This window comes from Musa acuminata, chromosome BXJ3-5 (assembly GCF_036884655.1).
Source record: "Musa acuminata AAA Group cultivar baxijiao chromosome BXJ3-5, Cavendish_Baxijiao_AAA, whole genome shotgun sequence".
Lineage (NCBI taxonomy): Eukaryota > Viridiplantae > Streptophyta > Magnoliopsida > Zingiberales > Musaceae > Musa > Musa acuminata.
Window position 1 is genome coordinate 44,864,935 of NC_088353.1, and position 12,552 is coordinate 44,877,486.

At 42.6% G+C, this 12,552-nt stretch overlaps 2 protein-coding genes across 4 annotated transcripts; both read right to left on the reverse strand.

Moving 5' to 3' along the window:
• Window positions 1-47: 47 nt before the first annotated feature.
• Window positions 48-882, reverse strand: LOC135638464 (WUSCHEL-related homeobox 3-like). The gene is made up of 2 exons (XM_065151574.1): window positions 589-882; window positions 48-299 (listed from the first exon to the last, which is right to left on the reverse strand). The coding sequence occupies exons 1-2, from the start codon at window positions 880-882 to the stop codon at window positions 48-50; spliced, it is 546 nt and encodes a 181-aa protein (XP_065007646.1).
• Window positions 883-3,982: 3,100 nt separating this feature from the next.
• LOC103986089 (putative respiratory burst oxidase homolog protein H) lies at window positions 3,983-10,085 on the reverse strand. 3 transcript variants are annotated; one of them, XM_018825759.2, is made up of 16 exons: window positions 9,500-10,084; window positions 8,229-9,428; window positions 7,498-7,660; window positions 7,363-7,411; window positions 7,134-7,247; window positions 6,640-7,056; window positions 6,160-6,546; window positions 5,969-6,064; window positions 5,741-5,856; window positions 5,563-5,665; window positions 5,385-5,473; window positions 5,134-5,284; window positions 4,894-5,061; window positions 4,673-4,801; window positions 4,518-4,596; window positions 3,983-4,441 (listed from the first exon to the last, which is right to left on the reverse strand). In XM_018825759.2, exons 2-16 carry the CDS (start codon window positions 8,647-8,649, stop codon window positions 4,332-4,334), a joined length of 2,592 nt encoding a protein of 863 aa, XP_018681304.2. In that variant the 5' UTR covers window positions 8,650-9,428; window positions 9,500-10,084; the 3' UTR covers window positions 3,983-4,331. The 3 variants fall into 3 exon arrangements, with proteins under 3 accessions (XP_018681304.2, XP_065008408.1, XP_065008409.1); XM_065152336.1 differs by having other exon boundaries at window positions 3,983-4,596; window positions 9,500-10,085; XM_065152337.1 differs by having other exon boundaries at window positions 3,983-4,596; window positions 8,229-10,085.
• Window positions 10,086-12,552: the final 2,467 nt, after the last annotated feature.

Sequence of the window (12,552 nt, forward strand, 5' to 3'; positions counted from 1 at the left end):
ACAGAAAGAAGACGAGGCTACAAATGCACCACTGCGAGCTACTGCACTTAATGGGTGGACTTGGAACGCGAGGAGGACTTGGAAGAGCTGCTGCTGCACTCGTGTTTGGTGGGGAAGAGATCGAGGGTTTTGAGAGGCTTGAAACACGAAGAGACGGTGAGACCGACGTCAGCCCACTGTGGATGATCACCTTCCATGGAACTTGATGCTGTCACAGCTGCTTCTTGGCGTTCACCAGCAGCACTCTCTAGTTTCCCCACCAGATTCATTTCTTGGGTCGTTGCATCTTGGAAACAGCCCTATAATCAAAGAGCATCATCAGGAAGGACGCGAAGCATTAGTTCTTGCGCTTTCTTCCTTTTTCCTCTCTACTTGTTGTGGGAGCTTAACGTGTAAGAATCATGCAAGTTCACACGAAGCAAACGGAAGGAGCAATCATGCATGAATATAATCAAGCATATGATGCAAAACCCTAGAAAAAGAATTACAAGGGAGAGAGAGTCATAAAATATTAGTACCAATGCGATGACAGTGCTCACGATTGGCAATGATGAGAGGAACTAACACGTACGAAGAAGAAACGAGGACCTGAGTCAAGAAGTTTGATGGGTTCTCATGGTGAACGGAAGTGGGAGGAGAAGCCTCCTCCGACGGGTGGGGGAGGTTCTTGTGGCGAAGCTTCTGCCGATCCCTAGCCTTGTGGTTCTGGAACCAGTAGAAAACATTCTTGCCCTCTATCTTCCCATAGAAAGAGAGATGAGCGGTTATCTGCTGTATCTGGGAGGCATTAGGGTTCCTGACGCCGCTCGCATACATCTCCTCCAGTATCATCAGCTGCTCCGGCGTCGGGCACCACCTCGTCGTCGAATTAGTCTGTGACATCTCTACGGCTCCCCCCCACCCCCCCCCCTCCCCGCGCACTTCACCTAGCCACACTGCGCCTCTCTTTTGTCTCGCGGCCCGACCCTAGGAATGAGTCATTTATATGCACACATAGGGGGTGTAGCCAGAGAAGTAGGTGCATTTGAAGGAGAGGAAGGAAGGAAGCAGTGACACGCGACAAAAGGGATGAGGGACGACGGAAGGAGACATTAAGAGGAACAGTATCGGTGGAGAAGGGGAAATAAAGGTGAATTCTGTCATGCAGTTGTTCCCAGAGAGGCATTCATTTAGGTGCACGAGACCTGCTCGTTCCTTGTTCACCACCAATCTTCTCTTGTTCTCTCTCTCTCTCTCTCTCTCTCTCTCTCTCTCTTGCATTGTTACGGTGGCATCATTGCACGGCATTCTATGCACATATATATGTATATATATACATATATATATATATATATATAACCTCGCGAGTGTTTCCGTCGGCATAAGAAGGAACTAATTAAACCCTAATAGACAGTGGGTGACACAATTGAAACCCGAGAAACGTACGTCGCGCGTTTCCTCCGTCTATCAGCGCCATCGTCGACCACCGGTCCAAGAAGAGAAAAGGTCACGGGGTTTTGAGGAATCATGGGCGCGATGTCAAAAGACGTACAAGGAATCACTGGATGGCGTTTCGAGGAACAGTGGAGAAATTAAGTGGCGATAGTCGTACAGAGAAATAAAAGCTGGTGGTGAGGAAAACCAATAATAAATAAATGGACGTGGATGTAAAGTCTACATCCATCGTGGGGGGATCAGATCGAATGCCTGCAACCAGCATCTTTTCTCCAAGTTTCTTCTGGGTGTTGCCGGTCGAATTCATAGAGAGAGAAACCACATGATGTGTGTTACTTACTGATCGACAGCTTGTCTTGCCAACACAGGGTGGATCTTAATGCGGTATTGAATGCGGAACTTAAGATGCTCCTTCATTGCCCCAACTTTTTCAGTTCGATCGTAATGAGAGCCATCTGAAGCGCAGAAAAGAGGAAATGTACGTAAAGAAAAGGTGATGCCGAGAGTGAGGGAGGACTTGTGTATCTCCCTCCCTCTCTTTCGATATGGGTGATGAACCAACCATACAGGACGTGATCATGATTCCCTCTCTTTCGATATGGGTGATGAAGAACCATACAAGACGTGATTATGATTCCCTCCCGATCACCCTACTAATGCTTCATCAAAACGGAAGTGCTTTGATGCAGCACGGTATAGTTGGCAACCAGAAGCGAAGGATGTAGAGGATACGAGGTGGTGATGTGACCTGTCGTTCATCATGCCTGCAATCATCTCATTCTCCTTTCGCATACGCCACCTCTCTCTCTCTCTCTCTCTCTTGTGGCCTGCCATTGCTGCATGTTATTGATATCATTTGGTACGACATTCCAAGTAAGATCCCTCCATCTCGTTCAAAAGGAAACAGTATCATGTACGTGTTATGGGAGGACACTGGCCCTTCTGTCGACCATGTTTCAGCCTTGCGTCTTCGCGTGGAGCCCATGGAATTCCAGCGTTTTGACCGTCATCTTGTGACCTGTCTCCATCCTCCTGCTTCTCGTCCTTCCGGGAGTCGTTCCCATGGAAATATACAAGTCGTTTGATCGTGCTTTTTTTTCTCTTGAAACGTCGATCAATTTTGAACTTGCTCCATGGATTTCTATAATGAAATGGCAACATTCGGACCGCTCTTCATTCGTTGTGAGAAGATGAAGTTCGCATGTGCCAAAGAGCGAAGAAATAGCCGACTTAAAAGAAGGGGGCAATCACTAGATTCATGTTTGATGCATAACGAAAACTTGCAGCTTATACTTGTCGACAGTCAAAAGGAATTGTGCAGGAATCAATCGTTCCATCCTGGACTCGGAGACTCGCTTGCACGATAGGGATGAAGGAGAAGGTGATCCAAATTCTTTCTCAAGTCAGGAGGGAAGAAGAGAGAGAGAGAGAGAGAGTATATATGATTGCAATCGTAGATTTCTTTTCTGAGTCGTTGTCGCACGTAGACATCACAGATCATGCATCCTTTGACTCTCAGTTAATCAACTGGATTTTAAAGTGCTTCTACAGCGTCGAACAGAGAGAAGAGGGTGCAGAAGGAACGCCTTGGCAACTCCATTAGACTGCAATGGAGTAAAGGCTACCTGTTGAGCCTTCATGACCATTAAAATTCTTTGACCGGCCACATTCTGATACCTCGAGTAGCTGACAGACACTCCTCCACAACTTGTATTTGTTTTATGTTTCTTTGTTATGCTCTTCTCAGCATTATTCTTCACACTCCCTCTCTTACTGTTCCATTGCAACCATGTTGATGACCTGATCTGTTATGGCTCATCGATCAATTGCAAATCATAATGGAAAAGAATTGCAATTACCAAGAAACGGAGCTTGTTGCATGCAACCCAGGTGGCCGGAGAACCTGCTGCTGTTGGAGTCCATTGCTATCTTCGTCTCCTAGATGCTGTTGTAGCGAGTGGCTGGAAGAGCGAAAGTCCAGAGGTTGTTCGTAGATCGGCATTATACTGCAAAGATGGTGAATCAAATTGATGGAGAGTGAGCTTCGAAGATCTCGAGTGGCATGAACCGGAGGAATTACTTCACGTTTCTGATCCACCAACGAGACATGGACACCTCGTCAAGGTGTGAGCCTGAGAGTTTACATTCAAGTAAAGAGTGTGAGAAGGATGCAAAAGCACACTGTGAGTTTGCTCCAAGCATCTGAAACAAGTGAATCATATCATAGGGTCGATCAAAAATTCGTTGGAAATACTTTTCTGTCAGCAATAAATAAAAATAAAAACAAACAAACAAACAAACATAGTACTACTACCATAAAGGTGTTCTTACACTGCACACAAGCTTGCGACTCGAGTCTTCCATAACCGCAGGCTATAAATGCCCAGTAACTACGGACGGTTCTAATACCTGCTCAGGAAATGGTATCGGCCAAAAAGAAATCTACTCAGGAAATGGAGAATATTAGTATGGTTTTGGATCTATTGCGGTCAGGCCTTTTGAAATTTAACCAAAATTTTGAAAAAAAATCATCACCAAATGATCTAAATAAGGAAGCAATTGCACGACGAGCTTTATAATATATATAGAAAAGTGGCGAAGCGAAATAGCCAAATGCCAGAGCAAAAAAGCCCAAGGCAAGAAAGATTTTTTTTCTTCATGATTCTGCTGATGGAATAGATATCCCAATTCTTGAATCGTTTCCGGACAGTCAGAAATGATGAAGGAATCATTCATTTCTCGCTACTTCACACCTGTTCTAAATCTTTTTCTCTTGTGTATGTTGTAACATTTCATCCTATCAACACTGGAATTTCTGTACAAGAATTTTCTAATGGTTCCCGAAAACTTTTCCTATACGACCATGTTTTGGCTACCAACATTATCTTGTCTCTTCTCTAGAAGTTCTCCTTGTGGAAATGGAATCGAGTGCTGGTGTCATGGCTGAATTCTTGTGAAAGATCCTTCAGTGATTTTGTGAGTGTGGGAGGTCCACAGTAGAAAACACCTGCAATTCCACAAGTTAAGGAATCTAGACATTGAAGAGGTAGATAGAGATACTAAAAGTTCGAAAATAGTTCCACCAATTCGAGCAGCTTTGTGGGTGTTGGACAAGTCGGTAAACACTTTCCTCCAGTTTGGCCTTGCAAAGTGTGTGCGTATCTGTCATGCATGAGTTAGAAACTAGAAAAGAGCAAGTCATGTTCTCTTATCTTACTATACGATGAAGGTCAGTTACCCGACTTCCAGATACGATGTCGACACCGTTTTTGGCATGTTGAAGTGACTGAACCATTGCGATAAGGGCTGACCTTGCATCGCCTTCTTCATACACACTTGTCAAGTAGTTGTGCATCTCTATGACATTCTGCATATCCAATCATTGTCGATCAGTTATAGTACTATGCAAAATGGAAATCGAGTCAAGTTTCAAGGAAGCAAATAAATTTAAGGAAGTACATTGTAGTCTCTCTCAGCAACATCATTCATGACACTTTTGAACCATTCAAAGGATCCTTGTTCCCTTGTCACCCAATAGAAGTAGGCCCTTCCTGGACCATTTCCTTTGGTGTTACTTGCATCTGCATTTGTGTCAGATGCATCTGCATTATGTATTCTTTGCATTTCCTGCATGAGATTTGAGCCTGTCAATGGTTCCTTAAACATGAAATTATGCTAATAATTTTGAATACAATTTACCTCATTGGTCTTTATATTGTTCAGGAGATCCTTCAGTATACTTATAAATGGAGTTGCACCAATTCCTAGCCCGATGAGCAAAAGAATGTCGTATTTCTTGTAATTTTGAGCTGGTGCACCATATGGTCCATCGATGAAGACCTCTGGAAATCTGAAAAATAGTTATGTCACTCAATGGATCTTGATGCATTTAAAACTTTTGTGCAGAGTTAATTGTTAACAGGATTCGATTAATACAGAGTTTTGATCACCTTGTATCTTCAAATTGAACATCTGCCACAACTGTGGTTTCAAGTCTCTTTAGATTAGCCTTCTTCAAAGTGACCTGAGACTGGCAGACCTGTAGCAAGAGATTTCTGCTAGATAATTCCTGCGAAATTCTAACATAGTTCTCTTTGGTGACAAAAACCATTTTATTCTTAAAATAACCTTTCCAAACAGATTCCTAAGCTCAGACGTCCAGTCCCCTAGTGTCCGGATGTGAACACTCACATAATCATCTCCTGGTGCAGAAGTGATTGAGAACGGATGCCTGTCACCAAAAAATACAAGCTCGAGTACAGGAAGTCATTTCTTGGTCATGCACGATGTGAAGCTCGACACTTACCATTCGAAGGGTGACACATCCGGGCATTTGACGAAAAGGTACATTCCACTTTTGTATTTGAAACCTGCTGGTTTCTTCATATGTAACGAAAGGACATTACCTGGATATATTGCTGCCTGCATGATACATGGGAAAGCTGAAATCATTTGTATTTGCACTTCTGTTGATCGGCTGGTGCATGGATAAAATTCCGCATCTCGAAGTTGCATATACTCATGAGTAGCTTACCTTGATGATGCTCACATGAAACCTTTTCTCACGAACCCTCCGAATTAATCTCTCACAGGTATAAAAGATGATTGGAATCGTAAGATACATCCATGTCTGTGCACATAAAGTTAAACTATCGCTGTGCCAAAACATATCATGAAAATCATTACTTAGAGATTGCTATATGTCGAATAAAGAGCAGGACTTACTGTCTTCTTGTACCATTCCTTGGTGAGGAAAAGGAAGTATGAGTGTACTATCAGAAGGACGTACACGACAGCCAGAAGATGGTGGGCATACCAAAATGCGTTGAAACCAGATAAATGGTGGAGGGGCGATGGCAGCTTGACGACACTCCTCCTAAACGAATGTGTTGCCAGTGTGAAAGAAAATGCCATGATGATGATCATGAGGATCCCGGTGGCCCCGGGGGCACTTGCCACTAGAGATGCATAAGTGGGTTGCTTGTAGTTGAAATTAGGTCCCAGTGTTCTCATGAATGTCGGACTAGGACATGTTATCAACCTTGGAAAATCACATGTTACATGAGCAATTGTGTGCACTAAAGTTCCGATTGTTATTGCCAGCGCGATGGTCTGCAAATGTTGATACGTGTGAAAGAAAACATAAACGGGCACTTAGAAAAGAAAATTTTCATGGTATGCTTACCATCGGAAAAGCTTGCTCACCTTGTGGAAGTTGATGTTGTCGTCAAATGGGATTATTGAACTGAGACGGGTTGATCTGAGCCCCGTGAGGGTGTTGCGACAAACAGGGATGAGAATTAGAGCCATGTTCAATTTGAGGGTCTCAGCTGCAGCCTTGGCCATGCAGACACAGTAGCCCATCACTTCGAATGCTGCTCTCCTTTCGTACTGGAGAAATTTCCATCCAGCTAGGACTAGATTGACTGTTAACCAAAAGGAAATGAACCATATCCTCTTCCAGTTCTCATGAACAAAATCTGTGGTCATGCTGAAAAATCTGGTGACTGGGTTTCTGTATTTCAGCGGTATCATTGTTCTCGCAAGGCTCTGCGAACTTTTTGTTAACTCGGCTCCGTCTGAGCTAACCATCCCTTGAAGTAATGTCTCAAGCTGCCAAAGCTGGAACAGAGAACGTAAGCTGTAAGTCTTGATTCAAGAAATTTGTCCAGCTTATCACATTTCTCTGAAAAATTCACCTCAATGTAACCCAGACCGTCTGGGTCAAGCTCCTCCATTATGAGAGCAGCATAGGTGGCCGCATGTGCTTTCAACTTCGCAAGCTTGTTTGCTGCGGCACTCAGAATGATAATCTATCGAGTACGATAATCCCGGGGTTACTCACTATCCACATTTTATGAAAATAAGAGCATTCCAGACAGAATGTAAGGATAATTGAGAATTGATTGAAAGATTTAGACTAGTTACCTCCTTCACCTCATCTTCTGAGAGCTTTCCATCACCATTCTTGTCACACCTATTTTTGATAACATGAAACAACATATTATGAACAAGTTCATGAGGGTCGGTGTGGAAAGCAGATACAGTTGAGAGAATGGTTACATTTCGAAAAAAATCTGTAGTCGAGAATCAAAATTTTGGTCCGTCATTTCTTCCCAAAACTCCTTCAGTTCAGATTTGGTTATACCGTTTTCTGGTTCCAAGTTCCTCCTCCTTGCCAAAGCAACAAATATCTCCCCGGCAAATTCCTTTGACTCAGCCATGCCTGTCAAATGGGAATCCAGAACAAGGATATAAGAAGTACATTCATCCCTAGATCCAATTTCATTTTCCAAAAGACAAAAATAAACTTAGATTTGCGACCTGTCTTTATTTGCAAAGATCAATATATGAGCGCCCCAAAAGAGAGAGAGAGAGATAGAGAGAGAGAGAGAGAGAGAGAGAGAGAGATTTTCGCTGATGGAATGTCTTTTTCCATTTGTTTTCTCAATTCATTGCTTTCTCCTCATCAACACTTGCAAATTATTGGTTTTGTTCCTGTATAATTTTATTCAGATAAATTTGCTTTCTGGACACGATGATTTTTATCCGATCCCAACCCGACAAGAACAGAGGAGGAGGAAGATGAAGGAACAATTTAGCTGCCATTAAATGATTTCCTTCACGATGTGCAAGAAACATTCTTTTGGTAGACTATGAATTGCCCGCATCGAGATTCAATTCTCCTCTACTCTAATCTGTTCCCTCAGGGGTAGTAAATTGGGTGGAGAAATGACTTGCAAGATTAAGCTCCCTAGGTTACATATTTATCAGCAGGAGATGGAGGGACTCACCGATGCAGGGGCCGAAGTTCTCCTTGGGAAGCCTCCCCTCGACGGCAAATTGACCGAACCGCTTATCGACGGCCTTCCACCCGTCGTTACCGGCGGACGTCTTATCGAGGAAGCGGAGCCCCGCGAGGCCTATCTGCGTTCTGGACGTCACCCGGTTCATCCTCCCGGCGTTCCTCCTCTCCCTAAGGGCTTGGATCCTGGAGCTGGGGCTCTTCACGGACTCCCTGAAGCTCATCATGATCTTGGACGGCTGGGACAGGAGGGTCCGCGCGAAGCTCTTCGACGACCCGGATGACTTGTGGCGAACCACCGAATCGGCGGCGGCCGTCTGGATATGGTCGCCTTGGACGACGACGCTCTCCAGGTCATTCGCCCCGCGATCACCAAGGGGGCTGTCCATGAACTCCTTCGAGAGCCTCATTCTCTCGTTCTCGCTCTCGCTCGAAACAAAATTGGACGCTATGGGACCAGTAAATTGGTGGTAAATCTCTCTCTCTCTCTCTCTCTCTCTCTCTCTCTCTTTCTCTAAGAGGGAGTTGCAGGTTGCATGGAGCTCGAGAGAGAGAGATTGAAATGGAAGAAACGGTCTAAAAAATTGGAGGTTTGGGCGGGTAGATGACGATGGTCGAAGAGAGAAGGGAGAGAGAGGGTAGGGGAATTAATTAATAGGTGGGAGAGTCCTGAGGTGGACGACAGGCATCTAATTGGGAGAAACACCCGAGAACGCGGGGGGGTGCGCCCCCACCCCAGCGCGTGTGCAGCGGTGATTTGCTGATGAAGCCAACATCGGAGTAACAACCCGATCCGATACACACCGGGCCCGGAGCTGTACTCCAGGATTGGCGACTCCATGGCCCTGCCCAAAATGAGAAAGCCCTTGCTGGCTTGCTTTTGTCTTGCCCAAGACTCGAGCTTTTTACCCAGTGGAACGAGCAAGAAGAGGTTGGAAGGATGGGAGTACAGTGAAGGGTGAATGCACCAGACATCATCGTCATCATGCCTTTGATCGAGACTCTTTACTGTCATCTCTTCTGGTTCCCTCGGTCGGTGTGTCGTAGTCGTCATGCCTTGGTACTTCATATATGATTTCCCATTTTTCTTTTGAGAATAAGGAATAGAGTAGCGCTGCCTCGCACACCATCCAAGTGTAGAATCTTGGGATTTAATTCCCCCCACTGGAGAACAAATGATTAATTCCCCCTGCACAACAAATAACCCCAAAAGCATCAGCAGGATAAATGCATGCATGATATGATGTGGCATCAGCATACTTCATGCACGGTGGTGTGTGCTCCTCCTCCTCCTCCTCCTCCTTTAGTCCAGCGCTTTACTCGACCGCAAGCGAAGCGCAAACTTCTTATTGTAGCTTCAAGAAAAGCGAAACAGAAACGGATACGGAAGAACATGGTGGCCGCTTCTTCTCAACTGCAACACCTCGACACAATTGTTGTTGTTACGTTTGAATCCTTCAACCAACTCTCCCGTTGGATGTCTTGTCAAGCAACAAACTCCAACGACAGAGAAGGCTGCATGGATCCCTTCGCCATTATGTTGGTCACCCAACACATGCTTCCTTCTTCTCCCATCAAATGGTCTGTGGAGTCCAACGAGACGTTCTCCCGAAAAATGGTCATAGTTTGTTTGACAAGGTCTTCTTCTTCTTCTTCTTCTTCTTCTTCTTCTTCTTCTTCTTCCATGGAGGAGCATTTATGTTGTAGAAAGACTTGGGAATAAGGAATTCTAGCCTCCCCACGTATTCCAGCAGGCTGGAGTTATAGCTAATTGCAAGTGGATCAGACCAAGCTTTGCCAAAGATTAAACTGCACCTCGCTGTATATGACCCAGTCCCGATGCGATTGCCATCTGACGAATGCATCACAAAATCATTAAGATATCAGGGCAAACAAATAGAAGAAATGTGTTGACCATGATCACTGGAAATAAAATTGTCTTCCATGCATGAGCATGCGACCTTAAGTCTAAAGAATGTAATTGATATTTGTTTGAATAAGCAAGTCTACTTAGAAGCAACACTAGTAATCGATTTTAATTCAGTCGCTCGTTGGTTTACTTTTTGCCTCTCGAGGACCAGTTCTGCACCACCCTTTTAGGCCATGAATCCTGCAAACAAAATGCCTTGCGATCATCTCTCTCAAGAGTCAAGTCAATTTAGTTTCTTTTAGGACTCAACAGATGTAGGACATATGGCATTAGATTATGCAAAATATCATAGGGAGATAGTGTAATAAAAACAATTGATAACGATCGATGTGGCTGCTGCTATACATCGATGTCTAATAATTGCAGTTGAGTGAACGTATCCTACAAAGTCGAAGGGGCATCATAATCAAATCAAGTATGAAGTGAATAACAAAATAAAAAAAGCCAGATCTTTTTCTAAAATGTCACCAAGGGCCAAGCTTTACCGTGTGTACGGCTCCTAAATACATCTCTACTGTCCCACGACTAGGAGAAAAACAAACAAAAGGGTTCCAATACTTTTGGATTATCTTTTATATGTAAAATGAAGGTCTAAAAGAAAACAGAGTGGCTTGTTTGACTGGTTTGTCTTAGTATTTTCAAGAATAAATGTCCCCAACAATCGTCAATAAAAACCAAGTCCAAGTTTCATCTTACGCTACTTGTTTCACATCCTCCATTTTGTTTTATATTCCAATAACAGCTCAATGTGTCAAAAGACATGGTTGATTTAACATAAGTTTCTAGCATAACAGACCCTTTCTTATATCTCATATAAGGTATTTACCTACTGATTCTAAAACAATATATATACGTTGTTGATTGGCTGTGAAACAACACACTTAACTGGTTCTGATAAATAAAGAATGTGTCTAAATTTCCAGTTCCGCATTACAAACTATTGAATAAAAAACTCATCTAAAGAATATACCTGAAATGAATGATTTATAGGTACCCATTCAATACCTAAGTTCAATTTTCCTATAAGTGAAATCAGAGGGAAGTGTCTGGATGAATGCTATTTAGTTGCAAAAGTAGCATTTATTACCAGAGTAGCACAAGAAGTCGTGCTCATGTTAACAAATTTAGCCTTAAAATATAAGTAATACTATCATAACTACAGAATTTGTTTCTCTCCATGATCATAAAAAGATACGTAAAAATGAAGTGCTTATTTAAAAAAAGAGTTGTCTAAACTTCTACGGGTATGCAGGGAACTACCTGAGAAAAGAATCAGCTAATCAAATAACTTCATGTGTCAAAAATTTCTACACGTATCAAAAACAAAAATAATGCTGCATATGTTTCAAAACAAAAAGAATAACAACCACCCTAGAAAAGAATCGGATAATCAAATTTACAAGTAATTTCTGAGAATTATAGAGCTCTTGAAGTCCACCAGTTGCTTTAAACAAAAGAGTTCTTGAGTGCAAGAATATTGTTCCTTAAAAATAGCAACATGTTCCAAATAATTTTCAGAACATATATTTTCCCAATTGTTCTTTTTTTCCCCCTAAATGGCATGAAATAGTATTAGAAAGCATGAAAAATTTCCTTATGAAATGTATGACGGGTAGAATGTCTCGATTAACATAGGTATCAAATTTTCTCTTAGCTTCTTCTTCACGAAGGTAATGATTACATCGAACGTATATGCAATTCTTCTCACTTGCAGTATAGACCGCAGTATGGCATAGTTTCTTAATTCATATTCCATTGTTAATGGTTTAGCAAATGTTAATTGGCAGATGGAATCAAGTTTAAGGTACATGAAAGAGATATACCTTCGTTCCCAAAGACAAGGAAATATAAGCCAAGAGTTCACCTCAGGCCACCCTCAGTACTCTGGTGCAGTATGTATAATCTAATGTGCTAAAGTGTTTTGATGCTCAGATCACTTCAGCGAGGAAATGCATCACGACGACAACTTGATCTGTTAGGGTAATAAAAAAAAAAATCAATTCCTCAAGTCAAAAAGACACCATCCCTAAGCCAAGATTTGAATCAAGATCCAACTGAGCCACAGCTAACTGTCCTGCTTAAGGAGAGTCATACTTGGTGTGAAAGTATTTTTATTCTTATTTCTAATTAGTAACTTTGGAAGGTTTGTTAAGTCCTAATTAGAGTCAAAGAATAGTCCAAAAGCATCAGAGGATAGTTAAAGTGAGATATTTATAGATCAGAAGAAGTGGAATTTCTTGCTTCATCTTCTTTTTTTTTCCCGCTTTTTGTGCCTGTCTACGGGTAGGCAAAAACCGCACAATTGTAAACATCAAAGAACATCATTTATGATAGGAACAAAAGCATAGTATGATTTTTTTTTTTTTGACGGAATTTCATACCA